An 18,433-nucleotide genomic window follows, 5' to 3' on the forward strand; every position below is an offset into this window, starting at 1 on the left:
CTTTAGGCCACGGAATGAAAGGTTAGCAAACATCGCGGATGGCAGCAGTTCCAGCTCGCTAATCCCGGAAAAGTTTGCCAGAATCGGCCAAGGACGGGCCGCTTTCCCGGGAAAAGCCGCTTAGGTAACACAATCTCGGTCAGGCCAAAGGGCTCCACGGTCGAACTGGGAACCGGTGTTCGATTACTCCACCAGCTCTATGGTATGTGTTCCTTCCTTTGACCTGAACGTTTTGTTTACTTTTTTGACGAAAACCTAAATCGACATTGTTTAACCATTTATTCGAGGAAATGTAAATAAACATACTGAAAACTGGTATGGAAATGTTATTATTACATTCATTTTCAATGCTCCTACAGTTCTATGCCGATGGAAACAAATAAGGATTAAAAAAACCAACAAGAAAAATAGAAAAATGTTTACGTTTGGTAAAAAAAGCCAAAACCAACTGAATACTATAAATACGTCACTACATGAATTTCGCAACAGTAGAACATGAACGCCGGAGATCCGCAAACACCGGTCACGTTGCTCCTCTCACCCACGGGTCGGGAAAATGCGTGTACGGCATTTTCCGGTGGCTGACTCTCGATCCTTCGATCCGGGAAAAAGTATCGGTTTTCGGTGGGCGTCGCAATGTCGAACAAATTTGTCACAGGTTAACTGGCGCGGGCTGAACCTGCACGTCGCGCTACAATGGGGAGGGTGCAAACACCGACATCCGATTCGACTCCCACGCCATGGTTTAAGTGTCCTTCCTATGGATTCTTGTGCTTTCATTATGCGTCGCACAGTGGGACTTGTGGGATGCGAATCAGCGGCCATTATGATACGATTTTTTCATGCATCTATTTTTAACCGGATTTACTCGAAATTCTACCGATGACGTATTGGTTTTTCCACCCTCTCCATCATCATTTCACGGCGCTAGCACCGCGTATTGTAAAATAGATCGAGATGAAGTTCGCCGATGGAGGCGCATGGTGGATTTCATTTCAAGGCGAGCAAAACGCAAACACGTTTCATTACCGAGCACTATTTTTATTCGTTATCTCATACTTTTGCGCTGTTGTGCATGATCTCTTGAAATTTTATAAACATCTTCGTTTGAAAAACTTAAAATGGCACCATCTTTTGTGTTTTGTTCGGGATTATCTTTTGGAAGCTGGTCTGATCTGAAACGATAGGAATGAATTTTGTCCACATTTATCCACCACTGTGCAGCTGCTCGATGGCCCGGTTAGGTAATCGGCGTGAAAAGGGACGGCACAGGTGAGGCGTTGTGTGCGTTGAAATGGTGATTTGCTGCAAGGCGATCGAAGTGGATTAACCTAACGCTTCACTTCCGCCCGATACAATGCATTGGACCTCGTCTCCCTCGCAAGACAAGTATGCTTTCCCCCAACAAAGGCAATCCAGTGCAAAACAAATGAAAAACAAATCGACAATCACGATACTTACTTCTTCCAACAGTGAACAACATGAACAGCGCATAGCCTAGTTAGTTTCTTGCATATCTATTAAATTAACAATGTAGAATACACCGTATAAGAAAAACTACTACTCCCAATGAGAGCTGCATCCTTTGTTCGTTCATTTCGTTATATTCGCAACTTTGTAATCCATCATCTGCTCACATCACATCACAATTGATTATTCGTTATTGTCGCTCTCTTTTCATCTGTTTGTTCTCTCTCCCGCTGTATTTTCAAGTATCACTGCTTTCGCCTTAGATGTTTCATCATTCCGTTTGTGCGAACGTGTAATTTATGCAACCTCTAACCCTACACTATATAATATATGTTTGAGCAACATTTGGCTCTCCTCTTCCTCCGTCTGCCGTCTGGTTTTAATCTATTCGAAACTCCTTCGCCCTTGTAGCTTCCCGTTCGGACTTTGTTATGTCATTTTCTATTCATCAGATCTCTCTATCCCTGCTAATGGAACTTATTCGATAGCAAAGTCTCATTTCAGCTTCTTAGCCTTCTTAACCCGTCTTTCTCCTTCCACCCGCCTCCCTCCACTGTGCTTGGCAACTGAGGAAAGGACTTTTTTCCCAGAAAAAAAACAAACTATCCTGCCCTCCATCGGCATTCTAGCACGTCTTACCAACCTAAAGTACTACGTTCGACTGCCGCCCTTACTACGATCCTCAGCGGTACCGTCACTTCCGTAAAATAATGCCTGTTGGATCTGGATCTTCCGGAGGAGCCCAAACCCCTAACAAATGGCCTGAGCGACGCCAACGTCAAACTTATCTTGCACTTCGCCGCGAAATTCCAGCATCCAATTTCCATTCCGCGCAGTAGAATCCTTCCTATGTGTCTATCCAGCCGGAGTTTTATCTGGTGCAATCGGTCCATTGGAGAGCCCGAGCACGACAAAGCACCGAGGAAGACCGGAGGAAAGCTGCAGGTTAACGTGGCACACCGAGTTTTTGGTCCGAGTCTCTCGTACTGCACAAATTGGAAGACATTACAACGAGACGTCACCTTCACTCGTGTAGCACCTAGGAGTGATCACCCTAGAGCGGACCGTCTAGAGCACCCTAGGTGCGGCGCCATACGTCTCGGCCATCACACTCTCGCATCGTCGGCAGGCAGGCAGGCAGGCAGGCATGTATCTAAAATAAATCTATCTACGGTGTAGGCTGTCTTTGACTCCTCGCAAGCGCATCCCGTGTTGGCCATCTCAGGTCGACAGCGACTACGCGTACTGTGGCACGCCGGCCGAACATCCGTGCGTCATCCGGAACTCGACGTACTTCATACCTGCTCGCAGTGTGGCGGGTGGATAGGCGGTGTGTGTGTTTGTGCGCGTGGGTGTGTGCAGTAGCCGCCGGTTGGTTGTCGATGTTGATCGGTCGATGCGCCTCACAGAAAGGGACGGGAGGGTGTGGCAGCAGGAAGCAGGTGGTTGGTGATGGTGATGGAAGTGTGCCGATGGAAAAGATAGGAAATTGAAGGACCGGGAACGTTAACGTCGTGGACACACACACACACAAACAGTACGGGTGACACAGTGAGGTTAAGCATTAGAATCTTCACGCTTTTTTGTTCGGTCGAGTTCAAGTGTGCACCATCTTTTAGCGAAAGGATACATCTTGGAACTCCATTGAGAACTATGGTTTATGGAGCCGCACGGAAACGTTAGGCAAAGGAGTATGAACGAGTTGAAATTCTTCTCTTGCCAGGACGAATGATAACTGTTTAGTGCATATTAAGATGAGTATTTGAAGCAGTCCTAACGAAAACCAAGAAAGAACCTCGCACGATAAGCAACAGAAATAATGTTCAATCGCAGCACTGAACGTTGTAGCAAGAACATGTCATCGGAGAATAATACTTGATAGTAGTAAACAAACCGGTAAGGATGAAAATTAATTCTGATTACAAAATCTCTAGAGAACAGCGAATGATTAGACAGTAACTTCACGACATGGACAAATGTATTTCACACCTCCAGCGAGTATTCGGAGGTGTGTGGTAACAAAACAACGGGCGATGCTTTACTGGGGAATAAGTACTTTGTGACGGGGAATGGAGGAGTTCGGGCGAAGGGAGCGGGAGGTCCACGGACGAAACAAACGATCAATCTACCGAGAACTGCTGCCGTCGGTTGCCGACCGGAGGAGTGTGAAGCTAGAAGCTGTTCTAGTTCGTGTCGGCAGGTGGATCGGATACCAACATGGCGTAGCATTTAGCCCTATCGTCAACGCATCCATTGTCGACAAGGAAATCGGCAAAGGCAACACCTGTGAAGAGCGAAGGTTTGGTAGAGAGATGGACAGTGTGGTGCTTGGTGTTACTAGGGTATGTCGGTTTTGCCTTCCTAGGATTTCTTTGGAGAGTGGATTGAGGAGCACGGGGAGGAACCACGATGTTGACAGGTGGTTATAGAAAGAGAAATTGTAGTATCCAGTCCGGGTCGCTACTTCAAGGTATCAAGCGTCATCAACAGTTGACTATCATGTGAAACAGTTTCTATATCTACCAAGGTGCAAATCCTTTACCACCTATTTAAATTTCTTCCCATACTCATGAATAAATGTTTACATGTGCTGTGTTGATGGTCTAAATGTGGCAGGCTACTAGATAAAAATATAAATAGCATAGCAGCAGGAGGCTGGTCGGCAAGAGTGTTGAATGGTTTTGGGTACGCTTCATTGCAGCCTTGAGCCGTTTAGCCTGAGCCTGGTACCCTGCGCCATCCATCCACAACCGTCGGCAATATCAGCAGTTCTCGAAGCGAGGGAAGGGATCGTGCAGAGCGAAATAGAGTGGCAGAGGAGGGCAGGTAAAAGGGCGGGTGTACACTTACCGCTGTTGTGCCAATAGCAGAGTGCCGCCAGCACGATCAGGTGCCAGAGGTTGTGCGAGTGACCGATGCAGTCGAACCGACCAGCATACCATCGTTCCGGAATCTTGGTGACGTAGATCAAGAATGCCAGACCAGAGAGCAAGTACATCATTAGGACGCGCGGGATAAACAGCTGACATGTGGAGGAAAAAGGAAATGATTAGGATAGAAAACACCGTGCACAGTTCTATCATGGAATACAAATGAGGACTATCTGACCATGAGGTACTGTACACCTCATTTGTAGTTAAAATCAGAATTCTTTGTTTCTAAAGCTATCAGAGTAGTAATGGCAGTGTTTCTGCTTAGAAGCTTTCGATGGCGAACAGGTCTACACTCAATATAGATATTGATCGTTGCGCATGCAGGCCGGTAACATACATCCAGGCTGTACGAACGTGATTCTTCGTGTGGTGCAAAAACTAGAGGCCACTCTATCGCTTCAATTGAAATTCAAGTCTCAAAATGTTTACCGTTACCTTGGCCATCTGCCATTGACATGACAATTATTGTGCGTGTGTGTGTGTGAGTGAGGAGGATGTGTAGGATGATTCGATGTATGAAGCCATCACCGATAATGCGCGGAACGTTATGCTTGCGACGATGTTGATTTGGTGATGGCCAGGGCCGGAATATTGCTTCACCACACGCCTGACGTTGTCTAGGTCAGGTGTTGGAAATTAGGGCGCGGACTAGTTCAAGGGTAGGGGAGCGTTCGCACACACGGTCCGTGCTTCTGTCCGGAGGTTAGCTTACCTTCACCATGGTGCTCTCGGAGCCGCCCATCACATAGTACCAGTGCAGGGTGGGCACGATGCCGTACGCCGCCCAGGCAACGAACGCCACCATCTTGACGTGCGACGGAACCTTTAGTCGGGGCACCTGCAGGATCATGGCTGCGGTGAAGATGACACCGATGGTGATCATGTAGAAGTACCGAAGAGGCTGCCAAAAACAAAAAGGAGTTGGAAGGTGAACACACGACTGCGAAAGAGTTCGGTGTAGCTCACTCACCTGATTGCACCAGAACGCGTAGTAGATGCCGCTCATGAAGATGGCCAGCAGGGACAGGGCGATGCCGAACAGGTCGAACGCCAGCAGCCGGTCGTAGCTGCTGGCCGAGTGGCACGAGAACGTGTGGTAGATGGAGGAGAAGATCATGCAGAGCTGGAAGGCGCACAGCAGCATGCCGACGATCACCTTGTCGACGGTGGTGGCCTGGATCTGCAGCATCGCGGTGTCGTAGTACGCCAGCAGCAGGAACACGAACAGCCCGAATACGTGGCTCCAGATGTTGACCGTCTCGTTCGTCCACCAGAACATGCTCTCCAGGCAGAGCCGCACCGACAGGTACGTCCGGTAGCCGGTGCGTATGAACGGGTTGAACTGCAGGTGCTCGGGTGCCTCCTCGTAGCAGACGACCTTGTTGCGTCGGCCGCGCCGCTTCCGCTGTACATCCTGGCCCGCTCCTGCGCCCGCTAGCTCCAGCGTGGAGGAGGTGCTGTCGAACTCGCCCGAACCTAGCACCGCCTCGCCGTTCGCCTTCTCCAGCCCATCCTTCCGGCTCAGACCATCGAGCGTGGTGGCACCGGTGATGTTCTGCAACGAAGCGCAACACCGAACGTACTTTTACTTTCCACACCTCGACTGTCTGCCTGTGGGGCTGCCTCATCCAACCATCGACGTAATCGAGGTGTAAGTCTTGCGATACCTCGCCATGGCGCGAATGCGGGCCAAGGTGAAACACAAAACCCCGCCTACCAAAACAATCGAGGCCAGTTTTACATCACCGATCCGGTCACTCCACTAAACCTGACCCCGTTTTCCCCGAGCGCCTCTACCTCAGGTTGTGCTGTGATGAGCAGATCAGTGGACTCCCGCGAACCATTCGTATCTGTCCTTTCACTGTCTTACTCTAATGTGACAGTCCGACATCGAAAAACATTCCAGTTTGCACAAAACAGAAATTTCCCTATGACCCACTTCCGTGTTGCGATGCGAACGACGGAGTTTGTTGCCCTCGAAATGTTGAAACCGGTTTCTCCCTCCACTCACCCCCCCTCTCACTATTTGTTGTCAACAAATACACCATCTTTCACCTTCGGTCAAACATCTAGCTTACGTATGCCGATACATCCCGCCGGAGGAAAGAAACTATCTGCGGGTTTAAGCGTTTATCCCCAAGCCTGTGTTAAGTAATTCACGAGGTCGCACATTCTAGTGGCGTTGTTACACAACGTAAGGAATCCTGCACCGGAGACAACAACGTTGTTGTCACCTCAGAATCTCTTAGAAGTCGCGAGATTTTCCACCGTTAAACAGGCGGTAAATCATCCAGCTATTGAGAACATTCCTGGTGAAACCAACCGTAGGGGAAAGTGGGGCAAGGTGCATTATGCAATCTACAAATATATGAAGTAATGGAATATGTTTGTTATCATTTTTCATAGATCCTATAAGAATTTCATGACTCTTCATCCAAATTTAAAACAAATAAAACAAGATAAAGCAAAGCGAATTCTATGAAAAGCATAGAAGTTCTTGAACGTATACAACATGTAGTCAAATATTGTATTTAAGGAATACTGAAAAAGATTGGATATTTTTTTGTGGTAGAAAAAGTATTAAAAAATCGAAATGTGAACATTTTGGAAACAATTCTCGAATAGACCTCGGGAAATAAAGGTTTTTAGTTTAAGGGGCGCATATTGCCCCACATGCCCCTACATTCTTTTATACCACAATTTGTACCAGGCATGGAATCGGGAGGTGAAACATATTGAGACGGCACTTTTTCCACAATCAGCCCGATGTATAGCTACGATGTAAGCTATACGTGATACGTATATAACCACTAATCGAAGCAGTACAGTAAGTTTGACTATGAGGGCAGTCAAATTATTAGCTTGATCATAAAGCAATGGTTCTTCATCCCGTCATAATTTCATGCTCTTAACCAAGACACCCTTTGCAGATGGTAACATCCGCGTGCGTAAGGCTCTGGAGGGTAATACACTGTGTTTATTCCGCACGCGCTAAGCCTACCTTGCAGTAAGTCGTCATTGGGACGGTCCTGTTTTGCACGCCTGTCCTATGTTCTAGTAGCAACTTGATGAACCTAGACTCTAGTGAAATAAGCCAACTGGCTTGCTGTCCCCAACGGGAGGGACAGTAAGCTAGTGGAGTTTGACTGCAAAATATCCTATCTCTGGGGCTGCCACAAACATATGCACACACATATATACACAAACACACGAATATACACGGAAGTCCGCTTGCTCCTCTTTTACACTAGGAAACCGCAAACGGTAGCTTCGTTTGGTTGTAGAAGGAAGGATTTGATAGGGTGACTTTCTTTCGCCGGGACCAAAATCAGTAAGCTGGCTGGAGTCTCGACTCCAAACTTCACACACGCACGACAATCCTGTTGCAAGGATCGGCCGATTGAATTGCGGACCGACACGGCACGGATGCGAGGGCAATCACGATGATATCTGGCACAGATAGGTCGGCACGGTTCAACCACCGATCGGTGACTGTTTTTCTCTTGCTCGACTTGCCCGGCCCAACCGCCATCCGAAAGCCGGCCGTGCGCCTTTTCCAGTACCACTGGAGGGGATGGGGTGCCGAGGGAAATGTTGGGGGGAGGAGTGGACGAATGTGAAGGCGCGGGGGTGCGATCGTGCGAGCGAACGAGTCCGAATCAGCTGATTCCAAAACAACGTGCCACATTAGGGCGGCTGGCTTCCTTGCTCCAAGGTGGTTCGAGTTGGATAAACAGATTTAGCGACAGATTCCTGCCAAATTTCTCCAAAATAATACTAGGGACTGTCAGAGTTGTATGTCACATCTTTTAAGCTTGTGATTGTTGAGGATTTGGAGGATTTTGGCACATTAAATAATTTTACGAAACCTCAAATTCGCGACTTCTTATGACTATCCTGTGAATTCTATATCACATCTTTTAAGCTTGCGATTGTCGAGGATTTTGAGGATTTCTGGAACATTAAATAATAAGAGACCTCAAATCCGCGACTTCTTATGACTATCCTGTGAATTCTATATCACATCTTTCAAGCTTGAGATTGTCGAGGATTTTGAGGAATTCTGGAACATTAAATAATTTTACGAGACCTCAAAACTGGTATCATAACAAAGTTTGTCATTGCTTTTCCGCAGAATACCCTGAGTATCAATGAATTGCAATTGACAGTTAAACTCTGACTTCTAATGGCTATCCTAACCTTAGTCGGGGGAGCCCTAAGTTGTTTGGATAAAGAGCGTACAGTCCATAGTCGGGCGAGGTTGTATGATCATGCATATCGATAAAGTAAAAGTGAGTTTGGTGTAACCTTAATTACAGAGGCGTTTCACAACTCACGACTTAGCCAAATGTCACATCCGAGGGAATGTACGATGCCATAGTGATTTGGTTTTGTTGATATGTATCTGTGCCGACAAGACAAAATTAGGTTAAACTGTCCCCAAAAAGCCAAAACAGTAGACGCCTGAGGCCCGAGGGACTGCGAGGGAGATCCGTGGTCGGGACGGGGCGACGGGAAAAACCGCCGATGTTGGAACGTGAAACGAGTCCCAGTCCCTCAGCAGTTGGCAACCACAAGAGGCGCGCATGGTCTGGAAGTGGTGCTAAGGTCGCGCATCTTACGATGCGTTATGTAACGCAGGCGTGTGCGGCGGGGGGTTGTTGGAGGGATGGATGGGGAGGTCTGTAGCGGTGAGTCTTTTATCTCACCCGCGGCTGAGCTACGAAGATCGCGCTCTCGCGACTCTCATTCTCACCGGCGTTTTTGGGAAGGATTGAAAGTGAGACGCGAAATATAGCGACTATCGGTAGCGATCAACAAGGCTTGCTTCATCCTCCGAGCGCCGAGTGGGGGGGGTGTGTGGAGAAGGGGGTTGGTGTGTATTGTGGGGCAAAAGCATTACAGTTCTGCGCAAAAATGGTGACGACACGGTGGCGTTGTTTTGCCCGATGGGTTTTTTTTTCTTCGTCTCTTTGCTCAATCTCATCTCGCACATATGAGCGGGTTGTGGGACGGCAACGCCAGGCCAGCAAAGCCGGAGCGAGAGACCTATAGAGAGGAGGGGAAAGGAAACGAGCAGAAACTGGTAGTCCAATCATCATCCCCCACCCGACACACAGGGCAGACCACAACAGCCCCCATCGCAAGGGTAGGAAGCGATGCTGAGGCAACGAGGTGCTGAACCATTTCGACATCGGCATGAATGACGCAGAGATTTGCAATTACCCCCGGCCACGGCTCGATCGTTATACAACGAAGCCATGCCGCCTTCCGAGCGCCGGGTGGAAATGTTTCTACCTGCCCGGTGTCAGCGCGAGGCGGCGATGGTGGTCTCCGGCTCCGGCTGTCGCAAAACGCATCCGATGGCAACACCTGTGCTTGGTGGAAACAGACCGAGCCGATAAACAAAAAAACCGATTCGGCATATAGGTACGAACTTCGCACGGCACGGCGTGTGTTGCCTCTATTGCCACACCACCTCTCCTACAACTTGCCCTAGGCGGCGAAGGACGCCGATTCCGCACGACTTGTACACCTCAAGGACTAGCTGTTGCTGGATGTAAATAGAGTTGTAACTCACATACATCCTATGACCATTTTTATGCTAGGTTTATAAGCCTTGCAGATATACCAACGCGGCTGAGAACTATCTGACAACAACTAGCGGGGATCATCCTGTCGTGACGTGTACATTCACGCAGAGTTAATCTGCGTACAAGAATGTTTTTTTGGTGAATTGAGGCGCCATCTTCCGAGGCGTGAACCATTCCGAGCTCGTACCGGAACGAGATGCTCACTTCACACACCGCAACGTGCTCGAGATGGAAGGCCCCGATAGACAGGATGGGGACCTGACCTGAATCGGGACAACAATAAGCGAACGTCAGCCAACGCCAGCGCCGACTGTGGCCTGGCGTTCATTACGTTGCGGATCGCCGATCAGAGGTTGCGCGCTTCCGCAATTGGGGCTTGTGAAAAGTGTGCTAGAGTAAAACGAAATAAAAAGAGGTAATAATAAACAGACAAACTGCCCGAACACCCAAACCTCCGATTGCCCTGATTGCCGCAACGTTTTAACAACAACAACAACAACAGCAACAAAAAACGGAGCTACTTTACTCAGCACTTTTTCCGCTACTTATGGCTTTCGATGCGAACGATAGAAGCTTAAAGTGGCACCAGGTAAGTGAAGGTGAATGCAAGAAAACGTTTTTCACACCATGCCAACCACGGATACAGCCCGCTACCTGCCAACATTTGCTGTAGGGCCGAACACTAGGGTGACATTACTTCGAGATTGTGTCTTTGACCAGGCGTTTCCGACACGCATCAAATTTCGCCTTTTTTCGATATGTTTCTGATCTTCTGCTGTGAAGTACTCTGACGGGGCCGAATTTTTATCAATTTTGGGTTTTACTTTAATATTTTCAGATGAAAATCCGTTACCCCGAAGTAAAAGATTGCGGTTGGAAGAGGATACACAAACATATTTGTCGTGTGCCAAAAAGTGGGATCCATTTGTGACATCGTAAAACTACGAGTTATTTTTCTAATGTATCCAATGTCTAACGTAATGTAATCGAACCTATCTTACACAATTCTGTGCAAACCTTTTTTCCATGCTGAAGTGTTTTACTCGATCTTTTCTTTTTTTAAACTGTACTTATAAACTGGTGCATTAACCAATCCAAAAAGATAAAATATCTTGAAAAATGTCTTTTTTAAAAGAGTGGTCAAAATGTGAGACAAATATTTTTGAATACAGTTTTGGATTCCTAGAAGGGTTTTGTTTGAAACATCATTGAACTGTTTTCGCGATATTTGAAAGAAAAACACAAAAATGGTAAAATGGACCAACGTTTCGATTCTAGTGTTAAGGATTTGAAATCAAAAATTTCCGGGCACAGATTGAGAATGCTTGCCGGGCGAAACTTGTGGCACCGTGAAGTCCTCCAGCGAAGTACCTTCAACCGAGGCATGCCTACACCGGCCAGTGGCCGCTGACCTGATTTTTATACTATTTTCAATTCCCGTCCTCCTCATTTTGAGCTTGGCCACTTGACCACAGCACGCGGATCGACCGGTTCCGAGCGTAAACATGTTGATGTTCCGATGCCACCGGTTTACTTTTTAACCCATTGCTAACCGTTTTGCCAACAGCCAACCCACAGTAAAACATCAAACAACTGCAACGAACTGACCGATGCAGTTTAGCGAACCTCCGAGGTTGACGGTGGCCTGGTTCGAAAATTCTGACAACTGCATTAATATATGTTTTCATGCGACTCATCGAAATCGCAAAAATCGCCCCCCGGGGGGAATTGTCGTTTGTTTTTGCTTGGAGTTTCCGAGTCGTGCACCCTTCCATCGTTCAGTTCTCATTTGTATCCGTTAATGTATCCTCCCTTTCGCTTTGTCGCATTTTACCATTGCCCTTTAAGAGGTGTTTGGCCTGACACGAAGGAGGCACAATTTACGAAGGAAAACAGTCGTTTGGAACCGTTGATCAATGGGCCGATGTTTTGTCGCGAAGCTGATGGCAAAGACAATCAGCGCGTTTTTTTACCGCCAACCGCTACCGCAACCACGTGGGCCAGATTTCTCCACCATAATTTCTTTTGAAAATCTTTTCTTTTCCAGCAGAAAGGGGAGGGCACCCCGCGTTTGTAGGAGATCGACAGTGAGTTGGGCAGGAGAGGCGAGGAAAATGGTACCTCTCCGCGGGCCAAAAACAATCATCCGGAAATCGGATGTACGCACGTGCATGTGCACGTTTGCGAAAAGAGCTAATAATAAGCTACAAATTGGTGGCCGGCGTTTGTTTTTTTGCGCCACGTGCGCTCCGCTGCAGCCGGCTTGAGCGGGCAAAGAAGAAGAGGGGGGGGAGAAAGCTCGCGAGAAAAAGAGTGGAAGATCTTCCCTAATTGGCGTAGATAAACTTTGCCAACGGTGTTACGGTTTGTTCCGTATCCCTTCGAGCATGCAAACATCGCATTGCATCGGTTTGGGGCGTACATCTTCGAAGGGTTGAAAGCCGGCGACACAGATCTACGCGACGGGGGGGAACGGCAGCGGGTGATTGCGGCAGCGAAATCGAAACAAACAAACCGGCGCACTCCTCTGAACTGGCAACCACACTCTTTTTTTTACATCCCTGCCCGCACGCATTTGCGCATCTTCTTGGGCTTGAAATCCAGCGTTCCATGCGGCTTGCTGTGTACAGTTACTCGGTGAAGTGACCGTACAGGTACGGGTTTCGATTTTTAACCCCATTTTCTCATTGTTGTTGTTTGACAAGTAGACCACAGTTTAATAAACAGCATGAAGGACAACCTTCCACACGCATGAATACAATTTACTATTCTATTGTCTTTTCTTGTGAAAAGTCTTTGGGACAACTTAGGAACTTTGACTGCCTTTTCGACTCGAGCGAGAAAAAGGAGTGATCATCCTGACACCAAAACATGATACGTGAAGAATCGATCGATATCTCAGCAGATACAACAGCTGTCAAAAACAAACGAACTTTTAGAATATCTGGCTATATCGCTAAACAAAGAACGTTAGCTCATTTTTGATGGTGGTGTATTAGAGAATTGCGAACTCACAACATTGTGCAATACACTTTTCTCTTTTCACCTAATGCACTAATTTAATTGAATATTTTTTCTAATTGTTAAGCAGTAAACAAATGGCAGGTTGGCTTCAAACGATGGTAAATTTAAAACACCAGGAAAAGACTGCCTTACTGATCAATAAATGCATAACAATCCATATGGCAAAGCGTACGTTAAACAAAGTTCAAGTAGATTGAAATTAACCAAATGTTCCAACGTATGTACTCAAGAAATTCTCACATCATGGCTGCACGGATTCTTTTCTGAGTCACTGTATTCTGAGAAATAAATTGTGCCTAGTAAATGCACAGTTTGAAGGGTTTGAAAATGTTGTGCATGTAAGTTTAACCAAAACGCTTCAGTGAGGGACGTCGATGTGTCTTCCGTAGGTCAGATGAATCTGGCATCTCTATGGTGTCTCCAACTCAACCCGTGGCTTGACGTCCTCGGTCTCCGGTCAATTGAAGGCAATCAGCAGCAGCAGCCGGACATTCGAGCGGCGTCAATGGAAACACAAAAGGACACACCATAGAGCATGATAGAACGCAGATTGTTGCAACCTCGAGCTACCTTTCTATTGATAATCACTCGAAACGTTGAACTCATTAAATTCTGAACGAGAAACTACCGCGAATTCAACTGACCGATGAATCAGAGATGGGTTTTGCATGTTGATGTGTAATAAAAGTAAAGATACATACTTTAGAGATTGGCATTTTTGGTTTGTTCGTGCCCTTATCTGCGCACGGGGAACCTTGGGTGAATGCAACCTACGTCTATCTAGCACGGAAGGCCTCTCGTGTAGGTTTCGCCAACTCGCTCGCAAAACCCGCGTGACCGAACCGAATGGCGCAGGCGCGATTGGATGGACGACCCGGGGTGGTGTTTGAAAACGTGACCCCGAGCTTAATGTGGTGAATTTAATTCCTCCACGCGGGGTTCTGATTCAATCAAATCGGTCGGTCGGTCGGTCTGCGCCGCACGCTTACCTTATGTCGCTGGAAGCACCCGGCGGTCTGCGCGGCCGTCGCCATGGTGCCCGGCGCGGAGTACCCGGTGGAGACGGTGGCCCGCAAGATACACTTGGTCCCGCAGCCGGCCGACGCTTCCGGCAGCAGTTCCGCCTTCAGCAGCTCGTTCCACTCGTTCATTGCCTTTGCAATGGCGCCGAGGTTGATGGACGGGCGGGCGTGTGGGATCGGGGGGTGAGGGAGGCGGTGGCTATTTGATTGGAGCCCTGGTCGGTTCCAGCAGCGGGTCTCACAGGAAGCGCATGCGAGCTATGGGAAAACAGAGAGAAACGGCGTTATTACTAAGAAAGATAGGACGTCTTTAAAAACTCAATCGGGAGGAAATTCTGCTGCGAACCGCTTGTTGTCTAGCGTGTGTACGCCGTCTTTTTTTTACTAGTAATTGAATTTGTCACGATGGTCACTAGCCATTAGAAACCTTCCGCATTTACTACCATTCCCCCCTAGTTTGCCAAATTAACTTCGAGTAGAGTTTTATCCACACTCGCGCTGTGCTTTTGCTGTCGATGAACACCGAGAGGTTTATGAGGCTCCCATAACTGCAAGAATGTTTAACCTGATGGCGAGTTATAATGGCTATGTATGCTGTTTTTTTTCCTTTTCTTCGCAAGGTGTATTAACATTAAAAAGGGAAAAACGTGTGTAATTAACTGTGCTCGTCAGTTTAGTTTTTGTTTTGTTCACGGCAGCATTATCGCTTCATTCGCTTGTAAATCCTTCAGAGCCACTTAACACACCGAGGTCTGGACGAACAATCACCCGAAGGTTCACTTTCGGGAGGTTTCAAGAAAGGTTTGCAGCTTCCCAGAAGAGTTTCTGCGTGGTACCGTAGGTCGAAGCGTAAGGTATCCAATATTGTTTGGTGAAAGCTGCACCCCTTCGGCGACATTGAAAGGACTGACGGGCGTTTGAGCTATGTCCTTCCGGGTTTGGTTTGGCCCCTTTGTCTTCTCCGTGGTCCGAAGGCCGGAAGCGTAAAGTGTTTGCAATGCTGAAAAGAAAGCGAAATCTCGTTGCACCGGACGGCGTGCTGCAGTGTTTTGTCTGCCCCTCTCTCTGCCAAACAGACCCGTGTGCATGCACGAAGGGAAAATGGCAAACCATCTCGGTGTGTTTGTGCTTCAGCAATGCATTAATGGCGTTATGGAGTGGAAAGCTTTTACCACGAGGCACGTCAAAACCGATCAATCCCGGATGCTGCCGACACTTGGTTTGGAGGTGAGCGGAAAATGAGTGAGTAAGGGGGCGGGGAGACTACCATTAGGCTGCTATTCATTGAGGTGCCGATTGTGGCGATACAGTATTTCCCCTTCTGCATTCAGTTGTTTGTTTAATTTTCCTCCTTCGTGGTTCCGAACCGATGAACAAATTAAAAAATGTTTGTTTCGCTGTTCAACTTGCGAAAAACAACTACCATCAAGCCTTCCAAACTACCGCTGACCACCCTTGATCCCTTGCCGACGAACCCGAAAGTCTGCTTATCGCAGTGGTTGGCACGATAAGGGCGGACCACTTCGATCCGATTATCAGCTGTCATCGCGAACCGTGCGCCAAAGATCTTCCTTTTCTTCTTTCTTTGTCCTTCTGCCGAGGCTGTTCCACGAGTGCACGTGTGCTTGCAAGAAGTCCACTACTAGCACGGCCCAACGTCTCGTGCGTCCGGGGCACCGGAACCTTGCCCATAGTGCTAGTGTAGCCGCAATGCACCGAATAGTATTGCGAATCTAATGACGCAAGGACACACGGCCAGCCGAGAGTCCCTGCAGTACCGGAGCGCAAGTTTCCGTCTGTCTGCCCCTAGCACGTGCGTGTGTGTGTGTTTCCTTTTCCGCATGGTCACGCGAGCTCTACTATCTCCGGAGTACATTCGGTCACAGATGGATACTGAGAACGCTCAGCGAAACCGGGGTGTCCTTTCGTCCTTTATACGTTTTAGGTCCGTGTACTTTCTCTCTTTCTCTCCGCCTCTCTTGCTCGAAGCACGCACCGTTGTTTATCCGCATTGCACCGAACCCGGTGTTTTGTTCTGATTCATCATTTCAAACAAAATACTTCACAAATTTCAGGCTTTAAACGTGTCCGATTTGAAACAATTGAATGATTTCAATTCATTAAGGTAGTTCACTAGGATGAACGAATTCCAGTAGACATCCTATTAGGTTGTTCTGGTAAGGATAGCACACGCACAAAACGCAACTACGCACGGTGGTGATGGAGGGGAGGGGTGGGGGAGAGAAAGTTGAACCGGAATTTGGACGCACAACTCGCGGCTCGGCCCTACCGTGCCGACAAGAAAGGTTAAAAAGAAACCGCGAAATTGTACGCGTTTTTCGGCACACCTGTGAACCACACCGGAGCAGTACACACCGACGGACGCAGACACACAGCGAGACTCGCGGTTTTTCGCGCGGATCGTCGTATTCGATCGTGGTACACACACCTGTGATCTGAGGGCTGGCCAACCGCTGTACCGCTCGCGTTGGCGCTGGAACGGGAAATGAGCCAACCGACGTGCCGCTCCAGCGAACGTTGCGCCAACTTCGAGAGCGCGGCGTAGAGCGACGTGCTTGCTGAAAACAAGCTCGTTCACACACACACACGCCGATCCTTCTCAGTCAATGCTCCAGCGCAGGGGTCGGCAAAGTTCCCAAGCTCAAACTACTTTTTTGTAGTCAAAAAACCTGCCTTCTTAAACAAAACTTTACATTCCAATCTAATGTAAGCCCCCTCCTTGAGGGAACAAAGTAGTCGGTCCATTCAACAATCATTTTTACAGTTTGCCTCTTGCCACGTGAACAAAACTGTGAACCAAAATGAGAAAGACCGCGGCGCAACACACCCTTCTTGATATGTCTTTGACAAGCTTCACATTTTATATGATTTTGTTATCTACGGTTACAAAACACGGCTGATTGTTCCATTAAAATTATTCAAATTGGTTTTACCCACCCACAAAATATTTGCTTTGTTGCACACTTCCACTTTTACGTATATCACGAGGAGATTTCGAAAATAACAAATTGATGTGTTTTTTCCTATGCATGTGTAGAATAAAAACATATAATGGATTTAGGATCCACAATGCCAAATGGAATTAGTTTAGTAATCTGGAGAATTGTTTAGCTTGCCAAACAATCGATACATAAATTTTAACTTCTGAAATTCATCACAATCGGTTTAACTAATTCAAATGAACAGACCCTACAGAGATAAGAAGGTAGGGCACTTTCAAAAGATTTTGCACCGGATTTCTGGTCTGCAGACGTACGCTGATCTGCCTTTGCTTCCATCAGACTCACTCCAAAACAAATTAACGTTTCGAACCCCTGCTTCCCAAACGCCAAGCTCGAGCAATCGACTCCACTCCACCACGCACAAGTACTATATTAAGTGCACTGCGCTGTATAGTGCCTATACCTTGGTAGGGGAACACAAGGCAACAACGGCATCCCGGAGAACCCTGAAATATATGAAGGCAAAAGATGTTTTATAATGGATGACCGTCGTAAGACCATTTAACATCTACATACGTTTCTACTCTATACATATACCTATTTTAGTCTATTTAAGTTTACAAGTAGTACTACGCTAATTTAAAAGCAGAAGAAAAAAAGGTGAATAATTTCAGAGATGAGTTTAAGCAATTCTGGTTGATAAATAAACCGTGTAAATCGCAATAGATTTGTTTACTTTCGATCACCATGAAAATGTTTTTCATTTACAGAAAGAGTAGGAGCAAAGCAACTTCCTACGAAAAAAGTCGAAAATTAAGAAAAGACCGCCACAGTCGTAACGATATGATTCTTAAAATCAAGATTGTCCCATCTTTAGCAACCAACTTTAGCGTAACGAACTAAACAATGCCATGAAATAACCGTGTAGCTTCTTCCAAGCGGTGCGCAGAACCGTAAACACATTTGAGTTTGGCTCTGCAAATATAGTTACTCTGTTATTTCGATTTATCTAATTATTGTCAGCAAACCACACATGGCAGTTGTAATGCTCCTCATAACCAGCCAATGGTCACATTGACCTCGATACGACTGACAACACTATGAAGCACATTTCCACCCACTCATCCTTTTTCTACTTCACTACCCTTCCTCGAGGATGTTCGCTCGAGCAAAATGACTTACTTCAAAAAGCAAAGCAACGGTGATATTTATAGAAATCTGTTAATACATCGTTAGTTGGTACCATACGCGGTACCATTCAAATTTTATGGCAGAAGAGTTTAGGCACTCCATTTACTGCTTGAAGGTAATGCATCTTTAATTTTGTGCGTCGAATGTAGAAGAATATTTCTGTACATCATTTAAGCAAAATCAATTCTTGGGTGAATCGTAGCGCCTACAAGTAGATTTGTCCATCAAACGAATGA

General features: G+C 47.1%; 2 protein-coding genes across 2 annotated transcripts in view; one reads left to right on the forward strand and one right to left on the reverse strand.

Annotated features, from left to right (window-relative positions):
• Window positions 1-18,433, forward strand: part of LOC131269654 (uncharacterized) — a 114,151-nt gene that overhangs the window by 25,076 nt on the left and 70,642 nt on the right. The window lies entirely within an intron of this gene.
• On the reverse strand, window positions 1,577-14,255 carry LOC131269660 (progestin and adipoQ receptor family member 3). The gene is made up of 5 exons (XM_058272138.1): window positions 14,011-14,255; window positions 5,374-5,958; window positions 5,116-5,304; window positions 4,321-4,492; window positions 1,577-2,771 (listed from the first exon to the last, which is right to left on the reverse strand). Exons 1-5 carry the CDS (start codon window positions 14,170-14,172, stop codon window positions 2,707-2,709), a joined length of 1,173 nt encoding a protein of 390 aa, XP_058128121.1. The 5' UTR covers window positions 14,173-14,255; the 3' UTR covers window positions 1,577-2,706.

Source organism: Anopheles coustani, chromosome X, assembly GCF_943734705.1.
Source record: "Anopheles coustani chromosome X, idAnoCousDA_361_x.2, whole genome shotgun sequence".
In the NCBI taxonomy this organism is placed as follows: domain Eukaryota; kingdom Metazoa; phylum Arthropoda; class Insecta; order Diptera; family Culicidae; genus Anopheles; species Anopheles coustani.

Bases quoted from the DNA above. Each gene is read 5' to 3' on its own strand.
- LOC131269660 (XM_058272138.1), bottom strand. From the start codon at position 14,172: ATGAACGAGTGGAACGAGCTGCTGAAGGCGGAACTGCTGCCGGAAGCG. The intron at 5,305-5,373 runs GTGAGTGAGCTA...TGTTTTTGGCAG, and splicing joins ACGCGTTCTGGTGCAATCAG to CCTCTTCGGTACTTCTACAT. The intron at 4,493-5,115 runs GTAAGCTAACCT...TCCACATGTCAG, and splicing joins CCGAGAGCACCATGGTGAAG to CTGTTTATCCCGCGCGTCCT.